This window comes from Lutra lutra, chromosome 8 (genome assembly GCF_902655055.1).
Source record: "Lutra lutra chromosome 8, mLutLut1.2, whole genome shotgun sequence".
In the NCBI taxonomy this organism is placed as follows: Eukaryota; Metazoa; Chordata; class Mammalia; order Carnivora; family Mustelidae; genus Lutra; species Lutra lutra.
The window spans coordinates 39,012,961-39,029,703 of NC_062285.1; the positions used below are offsets into that span (position 1 = coordinate 39,012,961).

At 54.6% G+C, this 16,743-nt stretch overlaps 1 protein-coding gene across 7 annotated transcripts in view; it reads left to right on the forward strand.

The window, feature by feature from the left end:
- The window catches only part of TEAD4 (TEA domain transcription factor 4), a 65,413-nt gene extending 49,915 nt beyond the window's left edge, over positions 1-15,498 (forward strand). For 6 of the 7 annotated variants that reach the window (XM_047742981.1, XM_047742977.1, XM_047742978.1 and 3 more), the window contains 3 exons: positions 9,133-9,273; positions 10,205-10,357; positions 10,472-15,498. In XM_047742981.1, coding sequence (XP_047598937.1) covers positions 9,133-9,273; positions 10,205-10,357; positions 10,472-10,585 — 408 coding nt within the window. In that variant the 3' untranslated portion in view covers positions 10,586-15,498. The other variant, XM_047742980.1, reaches the window with a different exon arrangement.
- Positions 15,499-16,743: the final 1,245 nt, after the last annotated feature.

A 16,743-nucleotide genomic window follows, 5' to 3' on the forward strand; every position in this document is an offset into this window, starting at 1 on the left:
AAATTTTGCATTTCCTTTCTATGCCTTAACACTCTTAAGTTTCACATAGATGAGCTTTGGGATATGTATGTTTTTACTTTCTGATTTTTTAAGCCAGGCCCTTTGAATTGTGAGATTTTGTTTCTCAAATTTGGGGAAATTTACTTATATGATTTCTTTCCCTTTGTTGGCTCTGTGTTCTTATCCAATAACCCATATTAGTCTTATTTTGGATATCCTGGACTTACTCTCTATGATTTTTACAATTTTTTTGTTGATTTCCCAACTCATTTTCTTGGAGATTTCCTTAACTGTCTCTTCTAATTCTTCTGAATTGGTTGAGTGTATCTGAGTACATATTACATAGAACCCAGTATAGCAGTGGCATAAATAAGTAGTTTATTTTTCTTCCATGTAAAGTAAGTCTAGAGGTAGACTGTCCAGGGCTGGTCCGGCAACTCCTTGAAATCACTAGAGATCCTCTATGGAGCTTTCTTGGAAGTCACACACAATACTTAATTATTCTGTGTGGTTGTACTCTTTTAGTTGAGTAAACTGTCATTCTGAATAAAATTAGGGTTCTATGATGATAGCAGAAAATGGATGAGTCTTTGAGTTGCTATTGTGTTCATAGTTCAGTTGATGGCATTTTTCTTTCTTAGTGGTTCAGAAGGTCATGGTGCATTGTATAATTAGTGATGGATTAGATTAATGGAATATGGTGGCATTCTCTGCCCCACCTTCTACTCAATGTCTAACTTTGACCATGATATTTTTAATTTCTTTTTTTTAAAGATTTTATTTATTTATTTACACAGAGAGAGACAGTGAGAGAAGGAACACAAGCAGGGGGAGTGGGAGAGGGAGAAGCAGGCTTCCTGAAGAGCAGGGAGCCTGATGCCGGCTCGATTCCAGGACCCTGGGATCATGACCCGAGCCAAAGGCAGAGGCTTTAACCCACTGAGCCACCCAGGTGCCCCCCAATATTTTTAATTTTTAAGAGTTCCTTCTTGTTCTCTGATGGCATCCTGATCTTATTTCATGACTACAACTTTTCTTTTATCTTCCTAGGATACAAAGTGAGGCCCATGTGTTTATGTTTCTTCTGTTCCCTTCTTTGTATTTATTTCCTTTTCATCCTTTTTTCTATGTGTTTTGATGTCTGACAATGTCTGTAATTCTTGGTTCATATATAATTCACCTATCGTATAATTCATCGACTTAAAGTGTAGTAGTTCAGTGTTATTTACGGCTCCCGTAATACTTCGTTGTATGGAGATACCAAGTTTTGTTTATCCATTCATCAGTTGGTGGACCTTGGGGTTGTTTCCACCTTATCTGAATAATCCTACTGTGGACTTTACACCCAAGTTTTTCTGTGGCTATAGGTTTTCATGTCTTTTGGGGAGACGCTTGGGTCTTGAATTGCTCTGTCATATGGCAGCAACTCTTCGCCTTTTTTGAGGAGCTCCCAGACTGTTCTCCAAAGTGGCTGCACCATAGTACATTCTCACCAGTGGTTTTATGAGGGTCCCTGTTTCTCCACATCCCTGATGACAATTGATTATTTTCTATGATTATACCCTTCCCAGTGGGTGTGAAGTGGAATTCCTTGTGGTTTTGATTTGCATTTCCTTGTGCTTATTGGTCACCTGTCTTTCTTCTTTGGAGGAATGTCTGTTGAGCTCCTTTGCTGATTTTTAAGTTGGGTTGTCTTTTATTATGGAGTTTGAGCTTATATAGTATAGACAGAAGTCCCTTATTAGGTGTGTGGTTTGGAGATACTGTCTCCTAGGCCGTCAGCTCTTTTCACATTCTTGATAGTGTCCTTTGAAGCAGAGAAGGTTTTCATTTTGGGGAAGTCTGATGGAGTCTTTCCTTTGTTGTTTGCGCCATGTCCATATTTAGTGATCGGGAGCTCTGTGTACAGGGTAGGACTTGTCACCTGGTGGGCTTCACTTTAAGGTGCTCAGGGTTGAGGAGTCATCTGGTTTTTTTTTGAGGGAACCAATAAATGTCAGTATGTTTATAAGACTTTTTTTTTTTCCTTGAGGTGGTTAAGTTTCTCCAGAGAATTCTCCTTGAATGATGCCCCCGGAAGGGTATTTGGTCCCTGCAGCCAAGGTGTGGGACAGTGGGGAGGGCTGGGGATCCAAGCATTTCTTACACAGCTTTCACTCAATTCTCTCTCCCCCTCTCTGACCTGCTCCCTGAAACCTGACGCCCTCCTGTAAAATTTCTAATGATTATTTCTTGGTCTTCTGACGAAGGGTGGGAGAGGTGGTCAAGGACGCCTCACCGCTCTTGGTACGGCCTTTCAGTCAGTGTCTTGTGCGAAGAAGCCCGTGCCTTCCCTGCCTGCACTGTCCTGGCCTCCCCAGGCCCCAGCCCCTCAGGGCTTCTCTCAACCACGGCTGCTCACTTCTTACTCTAAGGCCTCTGAAGGTGTTTTGAGGCTGTGATTCCACTTGCTTACTTTACCCATAGAGTTCCTTCTAGCTCTGGTCAGCCTTTAGCCTTCTTGAATTTGTGGAACTCTCTTGCCAGTGTGGTTTCGCCTCTGTTTGCTTCATGTTTATGGTACAACACATTAAAAAAAGTTCCTTGCTATTGTTTCTAGTTGGTTCCCTGGAAGGGAAAAAAATGAACTTGTATGGTCCGTCTCCCATTTTAACCAGATGTCCTGGAAAGCAGCTTTAACTAGAGTGTCGCCTCTAGCGGATTGGTAGTCCTTGTTCGGCATGCTGGTTTGAGAAGATCTAGAGGGAGAAGTTTCCAGATTGACTAGTGATGACCACCATGGGTGTAGCAATGGGGCAGATAGTGGCACTTGGCGACATCTTTACCATCCCTTCTCTTCAGGTAATGAGGAATCATGGAAGGTTTCCCAGCGGGGAAGGACACGGCCAGAGTTGTCCTGAGCTGGATCAGTCAACCGTCCAGACTGGAAGTGAGGAGGACGCTGCTCTAGTTTAGGTCAGGCAGGACCTCAGCCGGACAGGCTGGCCTTAAGAATGTGATATATGGGGCAGGATGTCTTTCTCCCTTTTTCCAGAAGGAGCTTAACCCACTTCACTTCCCCATTTCCCCTCTCTACTGTCCCTTTTGGCCCCGGCCCTGAAGTTGGAAGTAAGAGGCTTTGCTATGGGCCGCCGTCAGCAGCGTCTCTGTGTAGCCGGCGCAGTAGCTCCCGTTCCCTGCTGTGCGTCTGGGGGGGCTCCTGGCCTTTTTTGGGGTGGAAGCCCGCACACTCTGTTGAGTGCTCCTTCCCCCAGGCCCCCAAGCCAGTCCCGGCTTAGCCTTGGCTTGGATGAAGGGCCTTGGGGGAGGTGATTAGTGACTCCTCGGCACTGGCTCAGCTACCCTGAGGTTGTCATTTCAGATCAGAAGGAAGGCCTGGTTGGCAGGAGGCATTTGTGGGAATAATACCTGGGGGGTGGGGGAATGGGGAATTTGGGGCCTTTTTCACTAGCTCCTGCCTTCTTTTAGTTAGTAGTAATATTCTGTATTCTTCTAGCCACCATCCAGATGAGGACCATCCTAGGCCTCCCCTTTCACAAAAGGGGGGGACACTGAGGAATGGAGTAAGCAAGGGCCTGGCTTTGAGACGTCCAGCCAGGGTAAGCCTCTTTCCTGTGGTCGTTCTTGTGACATACACATGACGTAGGTCAGGACATTGAGTGGAAGGTTACACCAGGCACTGCCCATCACTTTACATGTATCAGCGTGTTTCATGCTTGCCGCGACACTGAAGGCAGGTTCAGTTGACGGCCTCATTCTCTAGAGGGGAAACTGAGGCACAGAGCGGTGAAATGACTTGCCAGGGTCAGCCAGTTCATAGCGGCTTAACGGATTCACACTCAGTGTGTGTCTAGGGTGTGTGCTTGGAACCAGGACATGGAACTGCCCGACCTTACAGAGTGGCTGTGGGGTCCCCCTACGTGGGGTCCTGCTTCTGCTGGAGAAGGTTGTGGATTGCCTGTAAGAGGCTCCACAAGGCCCTGAGGAGCGGCAGATAGTGACGGTGCAGAGACAGCAGACTGAACTGTGCATCCTGGGTAGAGTTGGGCAGTTGGGCTTCTTGGGTTCTCTGGAGCCCAGACCTCCCTTCCAGAAAATGAGGACTGTCCTGCCTGCTGGTGAGAGTGGGCAGGTAGGGAGAAGTAATTAGAATGTTCTTTCCAGCCTTGCTTGTGGCCCACATCCCTTCCTTCCTTCTGATGCTTTCATTTATCATTGGTGATAGGGATGGATGAGAGAAAGAAGGGAGGGGACAGTTGGTGCTGAGGAAATTGGTCAGGCCAGTTCTTTGTGTGGTCCCTGTGCTCTGCCAGTGGGCTGTGCCCATGGCCCCTGCTGTGTGGACCCAAGATGGCCCTTGCCTTCTAGGAGCTCACATTCCAAGTGGGAGGATCTGGAGCAGATCTCAAGTTCCTGGGCAATAACTAGTGTACAGATATAGGGGAGTGTGGTGGGCTATAAGTGGGGCCCTTCTGGTGTGTCCTGGGGGAGCAGGGGGGTAGCAGTGGGCTCCGGCTGGGATATAGAGGCTCTTGTCTCTGCTCTGCAGCTCGAGAGTGGTGGCCCGAGTGTATCTCCACTTCTCTGGGCCCATTTCTCCATCTGAACCATCAGCAGTTTTGTTCTTGATGGTCTGCAGGAGGCTGTGTGTCTGAGGGCCCCAAGGTGCCCTGCCCTTTGCTTGAATCCCTAGAGCCAGGCCTCTCTGAAGAGCAGACACTTGGTCAGGGAAAGGACAGGTGAAATCAGAGATGGGGGTCTGCCAGCGGCCAGGGCTCCAGGGCAGTCATCTGGTCCCTCCTGTATGGGGTGGGCAGAGGCACCAGGGACATACAAATTCTGCAATGGCGGAAAAGGAAATGCTCCTGTTTGCTAAGCATGAGCCTTTTGGTCAGCTCTGGGGTCCTCACAACCATCTGGAACCCTCTGCTCCTGCCCCTGGCCTGGCCACTCCCTCCCCTGGGAGGCGGGGTGGCACTCCATTAGAAAGGAAACAAAGCCGCCTCTGAAGCCTTCCCTTCTAGACGCTGGGGAGTTGACCAGGGCCTTCTTGGAGTGGGAGGAGGACTTTGATGTCCCTAACCCAGCCTCCTAGCCCATCTCCATTGGAAGTTACTGTTCCTTTGATGGGGCCGTGGTGGTATTTCCTAGGCTGCTGCCTGGGGGGACAAATCATTTCCAGCTGGAGCTGGCGTGGGGTGCAGGAGGGGTTGAGTTGTGAGACTATGCTCTGTTGGGTGGGACATGCAGGGTCTGGAGCAGGGACTGAGAAGCTGAAGTCTCTTCTTCCTTCCCCACAACATATGGGACCAGTTGGGGCCACCTCTGTCCTCAGGGCAGGGGAGAGGGGGCTCTGGGACACCGAGGGCTGTTAACACCAGTCTGCAAGTTGAAAAATGCCAGGCAGAGGTGAACTGAGGCCTCAGAGGGAGGAGAGTACATCAGACCGGCCCCCATCCCAGCCTGCTGCTCCCTTTGGGCCCTGACATTTTTCCCAGGCACATGCCAGCACATGACAATGAATCTGAGCCCCTCCGGCCCCCTCTCCTGGGCTGCGGCTGTCTCGGCTCATCTGTCTGTCACCCGATTCCCCACACCTGTTCCAGGCCCCGCCTGGGCTGCCCACCCACACCACAGCTATGAATAGGGTGAAGGGAGGAGAGTGTGGGGGCACTCGGAGGGCAGGAGGGCGAGTGGGGGGGCAGCCTTCCTCTTCGGCTGAGAAAGAGAAAACCAGCAGGGTAGAATGAGGGGGTGCAGGGGTGGACAGGAAGTGTGCGATGTGTGGCTGCTGGAGAGTTGTGGGGCAGTCCTCCAGAGGATAAGGCAGTGAGGACAAGAGGAGGTGGGGGGCAGGGCTGGTCTGTGTCACCGCCCACATCTGCTGGCTCTGGGCTGCGCAGCCACAGGGCCGGCCCCAGGATGCACGGCAGGAGGTTTCTCTCTTTCCCACTACCTCCTTCTCTCTCTTCCTCTCTCTGTACCACTCACAGCATCGCATTTGTGCTCCTTGCTGCCCCACCAGTTATGAATTCCTTGACAGCAGAGACAACGTTCAGCCTCTCTGGATCCCACTCCCCTTGGCTGTGCTGGGCTGGGGCGGGAGACGTAGGTGACTGAGGGATGGAAGGGCCAGGTGAGTGGGAGACTAGGACCAAGACCTGCGTGTGCTGGGGCGATGGTTATGGTGGGGCAGGGATGCGGGGCTCACGGCTCATCTCACTTGGCGCCACCCAGCGGTGAGAGGCTGAACAGCCATAGGCGGCAACCGTGGCGGGGGCGGGGGGTGGGGTGGGGACGGGGTTGGGAGGAGGGCCTCGCCCCAGGCCTGGCCGGAGCACCCCCCACCCCAGCAGAGCTGAGTCCTTGCTGGCAGGGTGCTTACCATCTGGAAGGGGCCGAGGCCATCTGAACAGATTCTGGCAGCACAAGGTGGTGAAGGGCATGGCATGTCCGGGGCAGTGCGGGGGCGCTGGGCAGCTGTGACCTTTGTGCACTGGGAAGAACCTGGGAGGGATTGGGTCGGTCCTGCCCAGCCCTGGTGCACAGCATTCTTTTCGGTGGCATACAAACAAATATTTCTCCTTTAATAGTTATGCAGTAATTATCACAGGAAAAAATAGAGTTCCTGACTGATTTCCTTAGCATGGATGTAAGGAATGAGTGACTTTAAGAGAAAGCAGTGGGGGCAGAGCAGGGCCCTGGTAGGTGCTACACAAGCATGTTGTTCATCAAGAGGACCCCGGCAGTGGCTGTGGTCCAAGTGCCATCATTCTGTGCCCTGGCCTTGCCCCTTGGCCGGCACCCACCCTCCTGTGTTCGGGTGCCTGCCCTTCCCAGGCAGCTGGCCTTCCTGCCAGCTCTTGTTCACGCTCCTGCCCCGTGCTTCTGGCTGCAGCATACTTTGAGCAAACTGTTCCTTTTTAAAGAAGTCTGACAAACTTGGTTTCCTAGGAGGAGGAGCATGTGACTTAGTGGGGAAAATAGGAGATGGAGAGCTGGGTTTTGGTCCCAGTTCACCACGTACTTCACTGGAAGGCCTTTGCTGGTCCCAGCTGCCCTCAATTCCCAACCCAGCGAGGACTGCCCCCCCCCCCGCCCCCGGCCAGGACTCAGGGGCACCCCTTGCTTGCCCAGCTCCATCCCCACCCCAGGGCCGAGACGCTGCTATTTATTTCAGAAGCTGAGCCTTGAATGTAGCTGGAATTCCTTGTTCTCCTGTCTTTCTAGTGGCCTCATTAAAACCATTGCAGAGTGCACTAAACCTGTGCCATTCTATTCAGCATGAAAACAGCCTATTTTCTTTTTCTCATCATGAAAGTTAACATATCCTCATTGTGTTCCATAACCTGCCTTTTATTTTTTTCACTTGGCAATCGTCTTCATTTCGCAACAGTAAACACAGGCCCTCCTCAGTAAACTCAACAGAAAACTCAGGACCTTGTGGCTACCTAATATTTTCATTGTGCTGTAAGACATTGAACAGTCCCCAATAGTCCAGAGAATGTTCTTGCTCTCGGAAAACTTCTTTCCTCAAAGGAGAGAAACGTAATGACTGAGCATCCCCTAATGGCTGGTAACAGAACTGCCTGGTACCCGGCTCTGAATGGTGCCAGAACCTTCCGCGGTTCTGGGGAGCCCCTGAGTTTTGCTCAGAGGAGGCCTTGGTGTCAGATTCTTCAGCCTCGTCCAGAGCTTCTGTGTCATGGGGCTGCCGTGCTCGGTCCAGCCTGGTGGTGCTCAGGCTGCTTGTGTGGGTGGGAGGAGAGACTGCACCCTCAGACAAAGCCTTTTTAGATCTGTGCATTTGTTCTGAGTTCTGAATTGCTCTGCTAGCAAGCCCTGGCTCAGATGGGATGATTCACTGGGGGGCCCAAGCTTGGGGGATGGGGACCCCGAACTGGTGTAGGGCTTCAGAAGCACAGTGTCTGCCTGAGAGCTGCCAAGGCGTGGACTTGTCTCGTCTGAGCTCTCACTCCCTCCCTGTAACTCTGCCGGACGCAGTAAGCGTGGGAGTGGGAGCTTGAAGACCTGCGTCTCGTCACTTGTCAGCTCTGTGGGGCTGGGCCAGGCCTGTGGTCAGGGAGCCTCACTGGTCATGCTGAAGCCAGGATCCTGCTCTATCCCGCTTGCAGGGGATGTGTGTGCAACTGGGAGTCTTACCCCACGTTGGCTAAGAGAAAAATTTCAAACCAACCCGACCCCCAGCAGGAGGCACTTTAGGCTCTGCTATCAGCAGAGGAAGAAAAGATGTGTGTTGGGGAACAGCAGGAAGCTGATCTAGGGGACCAGGGGCTCCCAGGCCAGGCTGGGGAGCAAGCATCAGGTTCTCTGATGGCAAAGGGTCAGTGAAAGGGTTTTAACCATGGAGGGGTGCAGTTAGACTCATCTTTTGAAGAGAATTCTCAGAGAACGTAGAGAATGAACTGAAGGGATGAAGACCAGCAGTGGAGGGGGGTTCGTCTGGAGGCTGCAGCAGAGCTGTGAAAAGTCAGGGGTTGCTGGACTCAGTACTGCCATAGAGATGGGTGAGAGGCCGGCCCCCAGAGCCGTTTCCAAAAGAGCACTGGCAGGGTCCAGTGACCAGCTGGACTGGAGGATGAGACAGAGAGGAGTCCCAGCACCCCCTCCTACTCTCCCCTCCGCCAGTCTCCCATTCTGGCTTTCTGTTCCCACGCTTACTGCACTATCAAAATTGACTCTGGAAAGGATCTGACAAATTCATACTAAAATAGAAATGACTGATATAGATTCAGATGTTTGCAGTTTAACAAGAGCAAAGCCTTAGACTATAAAACCATAAAACCTGAAGTCCTAAAGACAAAGTTGGGGGCCCCACTGTTGGATGTTTTGGTGCCTAAATGGGTAGCGGAGGCCTACGACTAACGCAGATGACAGTGTTCTCTTTTTCCGTTGTTTAGGTAACACACCCTGACTTTACACCAGGCCTGGCTGTGGAGAAGGGTGGAAGCTTTCCATGATTCTACTCTCCCAGTTCTTTTCAGGCCTTCCTGATGTCTTGCTGGCCCTAGAACCTGGACGGTGGCCCCAGAGTTCTCCCTAGGTCCACTCTCAGTAGGGCCTCTGTTGACTCACCAGTCCACTGTGAGTCTTCCCTGTGTCTTCCTCCAGGCAGACCTCAACACCAACATCGAGGATGAAGGCAGCTCCTTCTACGGGGTCTCCAGCCAGTACGAGAGTCTGGAGAACATGATAATCACTTGTTCCACCAAGGTTTGCTCTTTTGGCAAGCAGGTGGTAGAGAAAGTGGAGGTAGGAGCCCCCCACCCCCGCCCCGCGTGTTTGTTAAGGCAGGCCCACCCCTGCCTCAGGCTGCCCTTCATCCTGTCCCCACCGCTTTGCCCACGTCTGTCTGAGTCCGTGAGCTATTCCCCTCACATGCCCGCCAGTTATCGGTAACCCAGCTCATGTCCAACCCAACCCGATGCCAGGCTGGCACCAGGGCAGAGAGCACGCCCAGCCCCGGGCTTCTCAGCCCCCGCCACCCCTGTGTTCACCTGGGGACCGTGGAAACACACCAGCGCCTAAAACCCTCTCTGCACCAATAGTGGTTTATAAAATGCTTTTCGAGTTTTTTTAAAGAGATTTTATCCATTCATTTGACAGATCACAAGCAGGCAGAGAGGCAGGCAGAGAGAGAGGGGGAAGCAGGCTTCCCGCCAAGCAGAGAGCCCGAGGAGGGGCTTGATCCCGGGACTCCGGGATCATGACCTGAGCTGGAGACAGTCTCCCAACCCAGTGAGCCACCCAGATGCCTGCCCCTTGAGTTATTTTTAATTAAATGTTTATTTTGAGAGAATTACAGCTCCACATGCTGTGCCATTGTCACCCCGTGTACCTTCACCTGGCAGCGTCCTGTGTAGCTAGAGTGTTGTATTGGCACCAGGAGATCAACATCCGGGCAGCCCCGCAGTGTGGCTCAGACGTACCCTGCTCCCGCGCCCTTGTCGTGCCCATTAGTGTGTGTTCATGTGCTGGCAGGACTAAGTCACTGCTCTGTCCCATCTTGCCTAGTGCCACTGTGCTTATATCCTTGAGCTCCCTCCTCCTCGACCTGGTCTGCCCGTCACTGACGGAGGAGGTGGACAGTGAGTGGGTCACGGAGCTTCCCCCAGAGAGCTGGGCCGGGGCAGGAAGTGGTCAAGAGAGATTCTAAGCTCCCGCTGCCCCCTGGGTCCTGCAGACAGAGTACGCCCGCTATGAGAACGGCCACTACTCCTACCGCATTCATCGGTCCCCGCTCTGCGAGTACATGATCAACTTCATCCACAAGCTGAAGCACCTGCCCGAGAAGTACATGATGAACAGCGTGCTGGAGAACTTCACCATCCTGCAGGTGCGTGGGGGGGGCAGGTGTGCTGCGGGTGTGCGGCAGGAAGGGATCAGCGGGTCGAGACAATGTTGTGCCCCTGTTTGGGGCTTTAACTCTCATCTTTCTCGTCCCCTGCAGGTGGTCACCAACAGAGACACGCAGGAGACACTGCTGTGCGTCGCGTATGTCTTCGAGGTGTCAGCCAGCGAGCACGGGGCTCAGCACCACATCTACCGGCTGGTGAAGGAATAAGAGACTCAGGGAGCAGGGAGGGGGGAAGAGACGTGTGCAGGGACGTGGGGAGGGGATCTGCAGAGGCCCGAAGTGCCAGGAGAGCGGAGAGGTCCCGACTCTTCCTATCCAGGAACAAACTGTGCCTGAACCTGCAATGCCCAACCCCAAATAAACCCAAGATGGTGTGTATATTCCCAGGACCTGATCTGGCTGTCTGAGCCTCGGGAGGGACCGTGGAAGAAGGGGGGCCAGAAGCAGGCCAGAAGCAGCCCCACAGGTGCCCCATGGACTCGGCCAGGAATGTCGCCAGATGCAGAGCTCCCAATGGGATGGTTCCCCTGCTGCCATTCGAGCCCTGCACTGTGCTGCCGGCCATGCTGCGGGTCGGGGCTTGGGCTCAGGGCTCTGTGCTGGGCATCCCTGCCTGTGCCCCTGCAGGGACTGGTGCACGGTGTCGCGGCCACCACTGGTGCCCTGTCTGCAGGACAGCCAACAGGGAGGCTCGGTCCAGCCCAGGGCTCAGGTTTTAGGTGTGGAGGTGACAGTTATTGGAAAGGCTGGGAGGGAATGCAGCCAGAACTCTCTAGAAGTTTTCATGCATCCCTGGTGAGAGTGGGTTCCATAGCCCGGAGCGTGAGACAGGGAGGGCAGGAGTGGCAGTGCTGAGGCCAGCCTGTGGAGTTTAGGTGGTGAGGCTGGTGTCACGCAGCATCGTTTGTGGGGGTGAAGGCCGAGAAGGTGGGTCAAAGGTCTGTAGTGGACCAGTGGTCTCTAAGACCACCCAGTTTTCATGTTCTGTGAGTCCTACCTCGGGCTCCCTGCCAGCTGGGGTGTCTGCTGGGTGGTGACTGCCTCCGAGGGAGCCCAGGCTTTGCGCTCCATACCCAGACAGTGGTAGTTTCTGTGTGCCCTCTGGGTGGAGGAGGGCTGTGGAGCCCCCCCTGGGCCTCAAGGGAACCAGTGAAGCTTTCCCTGGTTTCTCTCTTTGGAGAACTGTACGGGCTTAGAGGTTTTGGTGGTCCTGGCTTCAGTCCCGGTATTCCTGGCTGTCTGACCTTGGGCCAATTTCTCCACCTGTCTGAGCCTTGGGGTCCTTTGCTCTCCGTAAAGGGAAGGGCAATAGGGCAATAGCACCAACCTTAGAAGGCCTTAGTGAGAAGGAGAGCTGACGTCTGCAAGTGCCTGGTGCAAGATGCACTAAATGAATGTAACTATTTTATCCTCCCCTCCCTCAGGGAGGCCTGGGTCTGGCTCTTTGCTGCCATCTAGTGGCCCGCTTATCACCCTTAATGGGAACCACAATTCCAGAAACCTGGAGCAGAAGGGAGCGGAGGTTCCACTGGCAGGTGTTTACTTTGTGCCCAGCACTCCGGGAGCTATTACGGGAGTACGGAAGTGAGTAAGACAGCATCTAGGAGGAGTCACGGAATGGTGGTTAGGATCGAGGGCTTGAGTCAGACAGCTAGGATCGAAGTCCTGGCACTCAGCCACTGAGTAGCTCCGTGGCTTTGGGGCAAGTTACTTAATTTCACCGTGCCTCAGTTTCCCCATCTGTAAAATGGGTATTATAAGAGTACCTACCTCGGATACGTAGAGTGCCTAGAATGTGCCGAGCACATAAATGTGTTCGAGAAATATACATTATTATTAATAGCCGGAGCTCGTGGTCTGAAGAGTTGGACTGGAGAGCTCCTAAGCAGGGCTGGCTGTGCCTCAGAAGCTGGACTTCAGAGCTGCGGGAGAGCAGGGAGTGGGAGACCCAGGGAAGAGGTTGCGGTGGAGAGGGGCTTAGAGGATGGGCAGTGCTTAGATAAGCAGATGTTACGAAGGCTGGCCAGCATTCCAGATGGGGAAAGGAAGCCAGCTGTCCGGTGTCCTGCCCTCATAGGCAGGGGCTGCCTCTTCTCCCCAGAAAACAACTTTAACCAAACGCCTCTGGACTGCTGCTAGACCTCGTGCCAAGTTGCGCGACTCCACTATATGTGGGGGTCGGCTCTCATCAAAAGACGTGCTGTGGTCGGGGGGGTCATGGGGTCCAGGAGGCCCCGAGCAGACAGCATGTGCTCACATGTCCATGGCGGGTTTGTGTGAGGCTCTCCCGCCCCTTCCGGGTCACTGTCACAACCCTCACCCTCTCTCTGCGCCTTTCCCCTCGGGCTCTTTGGATAAGGAGAACTCATGATGCCTCCCCTTCTGGCTTGACTGGACCTTCAGGCAGCTTCTCACAAGGATGCGTGAGCAGCCTCTTGGCTGCGGCACACATGCAGGGGTTCAGGAGATGAGCTTTTGGATCACGGTGACAGCGAGGCAGGGCAGATGCCCAGGCCAGGTGTGAGCTGGGTGTGCTCCCTTCTCTTCAGGAGCTGACCTCAGTTGCCTCGTGGAAAGTCATGTCCTTAGAGCTGTAGGTTCCAGACCTGTCAGCCATGGGGAATGCAGGTGTAGATACCTCTCCCCTGGTACAGTGTGGCCTGTGGCCCTGGGGGCCAGTGGGAGCCCTGACCTGGCCCACCACTCTCCCAGGCTTGTCTGGCACTCCCCTGTACCCTCTGAATCAGGCGTCCTTCCCTGCCTTTAGGCCTTGACCCCGCAGCTTCCCCTGGCCAGTTGTGCCCTGGCCTCTCCTCCTCCTGGAGAACTCCTACTCATACTTAAGGGGCCAGCACGTGGTCACCCCCTTTCATGCGGAAGGGTGAGTCACACCTGCCCTTGTGTGGCAGAAGCCTTCTGTTTCTGACCCAGAACACAGGGACTGCTGTCGTCCCTTCTCATCCTCAGTCAGGGGCGCTGTGCCATCCTCATGTGACAGATGCAGGAAGCGGGGCTCAGAGCCGTGACCTCACTTCCCTGGAGTGTTCATGTGTTCACTCAGTTAGCAGCTGTTTGCTTCTGCTCCATGCCGGGCGCTGGGATCACTGACCCAGGCAGACAGGGTCCACTGAGGAAGAAAACCAAGTGAGCAAGTAATGGGGCGTATAGACTGACACATGCTTTCAAGGCAGAGAAGTGTGCTGACGTGAGAGTCCCTGCAGAAGCCTTGCAGCCTGGGGAAGGTGGGGGGGAAGGCCTTGAGAGGAGAGGCAGGGAGGCATGGTGTGGGGCAGGTGCAGAAAGAGAGCTGTATGGGCTAAGCTACAGGGGCGACCGGCTAGATCAGGCCCCCGGCCAGCCGTCCAGACCCCGGGGACGAGGGGGAAGGGGACGCAAGCCAGCTCCCTCCCCCAGCCCACCACCCCCTAGCTTGGCAAGGACTTCGGATTTTATTCCATGCGAAGGGAGGTCCTGGAAGTGTTTAAAGCAAGGGAGTAAGTCTTTTTGATCTTTAATCTTCGATTTTTTTAAGAAACCGACGCTGGGGCTAGTGGGGCCCACAGAGAAGCATGTGTAATTGTCTGCTCCTGAGTCTGTCTTTCCTCCCAGACTCTGTCTGTGGGTGGAGACTGTAGTTTCCTCCGTCTGTTACTTTCTGTAAACCAAACACCAGGTCTGGGACACAGCAGGTGCTCAGTAAACATCCGCCAAAGGAGGGCTCGTGTACCAGGCAGTGCGATTCCTGCTGTTCGCACCCCGGCAGGTAAAGGGCCCTGAGGCCTCGAGGGTGGAGCCCTTGGCCCTCCTGACCCGTCTAGAGCTAGCTGGGTGCCTGGCTGGGCTGGGGACATGGAAACAGACCTCTGGTCTGATGGTGACTGAGCACACTGACTCAGTGGCCACCAGTGGACTTCCATGGAGTGGGGTGAGTGCCCCCACAGAAGGGCTTAGGGTGCATGTGCGTGCATGGGTGCATGTGTAGACACCCACTCTGCCCTTTAGGACTAAAGCTAATGGAGGAAGGATCGGGGGGCAGCCATGGCTTGGGACACTCAGACTGTGACACCTGCATCCTCTCCCCAGCTGTGGGCTTTGGGGGACAGCGGGCAGGGCACGCTGACAGGGCTGGAGGTAGGAGGCAGGCAGCTCCTGTTGGCCTGCGGCGCCGGGCCTGGTGCAGGGCTCTGTGGGGTGTGCAGCACTCCCCGGGCCGGACCCACACAGAGAGGGGTGTGAGAGCGGCAACGGGTTTTAGCTCGGGGGTGGGGGTAGCCCGCAGTTGCCATGTCCCAGCCCCTCTTCTGTTACCTGGTGTGTCAGCTCCAGAAGTGAAAACAAGAAGCTCTGCCCCAAAGACTTAAATCGAGAGGGGTGTCGTTCTCAAGAAGCCGGAGTGGCTGCAGCCACATTCCGCAACCTCGAGCAGTTAGCCCCCACTCCCAGACCCTCGTAACCCCTTGTGAGATGAGACTCACATGGCTTTGATTCCAGGTTGTTGTTTGACAGAGGTGACAGCCCGAGCTCACGGTGGGCACCCAGGGAGCGGTGGTGACTTAGGTGTGTTAGGACCTGCCCTGATTCTGCTCTTTCCACCCCGAACATGCACACACACACACACACACATGCACACACCCACATGCACACGCATGCACACACACGTTCACAGAAAACGCCCAAGCTCTGCTCTATGTCAGCCCGGGCCCACGAGGTGGCTTGGCTCTCAGGGTCATGGGAAATGTCCAGCACAGAGACTGTGCATAGACTTTTATCCTTCGGTCTCAGAAATGGGGGAGTGTTCTTACCTGAGGAAATAAGTCTGTGGCACGTGAGGGGGAAGAGGCCCCAGGGAAGGGTCTCGACAGGGAGCACGGAACCAATGGTGGGCCAGGCCACCCTGAGGAAGAGGCCGTCTGCGATTGGGCTCTGTTTACTTCCTGGGAGAGGACGGGGGAGGTGCTCCAGTGCTGCGGTACGAGTCTGGAGCCCAGTCGGCCGGAATGGTAATGTCTTTTTACTTTTAAGCTTGTGGATGTCTAATATTCAGCTTTAAGTTTTTGTATTTTTGCTATGTAACCTCCTTGTCCCCCCAAATCTTCAGTAAAGTCTGCTACCTACACAGAGGCCTTTGTGTGAGTGGTTTGTTTTTCTGGGACTGGAAGAGTCCCTGAGTGACCAGAGCCCAAAGCAGCTGCTGCGGCCGCCTGGAGCCAGGGGGGCAGTGGCCACTGAACCACGTCCGTGGGGGCAGCGACTCGGAGCCCCCCAGGCCACCTCCCGGCCAGCCCCGTCCCTCCTGAGAGGAGAGAGAGCCCTCGGGGGGGTGCCTGCAGAAGCGGGGGACACCCAAGTCTGTGCCGCCATACCGGCAGAGCGTGGAGCCTCGGCGGCCGTTCAGCTCCCGTGACTTGAGTGCCAGCGCCGGCTTCCGTGGGCACGGTGGGTCTGCCACGTGGAGCGTTCGGTCCTTCGTCAGCCGCAAGAGCACGCAGAACCCGCTGGATCTGAAGAGTGGTCAGGACGCAAGGTGCAGGCAGGGGCTGGTGGGAATGTGGCTCTTAGCTTGGCACGTGAGGAGCGTGATCTCAGCCCTTGATCCAAGAGCGAGCAGACCCACAGGCGGGATGGCTAAGGCCCTGGATGAACTCGCATGGAGCAGCGTCACGCCCCGGTCTCGGCCACACTTGTCCGCTCGCTGGCACATTCCTTTCTCCTTGGGAGATTGGGTCACTTGAGTACAGTAGCTTGTGCATATGTTCAAGGTAGGGAGTTGGGTGAGCTTAAAGGAACATGGGCACCAATGTTCAGAGTCTGGTGGTCCTGCCTCCATGTTGGGCACCGGAGTTCTCCCAAGGAATCCTTTCCTGTGACACTGGTTGAGAGACAGCTCCTTCTTCGTCTCCACAACCCCTACCCATTACATCATGCTGAAAAGTTAGAGTGCTTGTGCTGGCCTCCCTAAGAGGGGGTTATCCTAAAGCTTCATTTTCTCCAGCTTCTCTCCCTCTCTTGGTAGCCGGAAGCCTGGCCTTGCTGGCAGGGCCTGCTGGTCAGCCTCTGGGTCTGGGGGCTGGCGCAGCGGCTCACCACTGCTCCCCCATCCTGAGCTCTGGGAGTGTAGAGGACAGGCGGCTGTAGGGGGAGTGTTTCTTGGCTCTCAGGTTTGTGGGTAGCCCTGGGCCTCATAGAGGGGCCCACAGCTTGGGACTGAGGAAGGGAAGGAAGGGGAGCAGGAAACAAGAGAAAGGGGAGAGGGCAAGGGAGGGCTGGGAGTAGCGTCGTCATCCGCAGGGCGGGTCCCCTCGGGCACTGCCAGCGGTTCTGGGGGCTTGGGGTCCCCATGTGGCACAGCAGGCATTCCGGCTCAT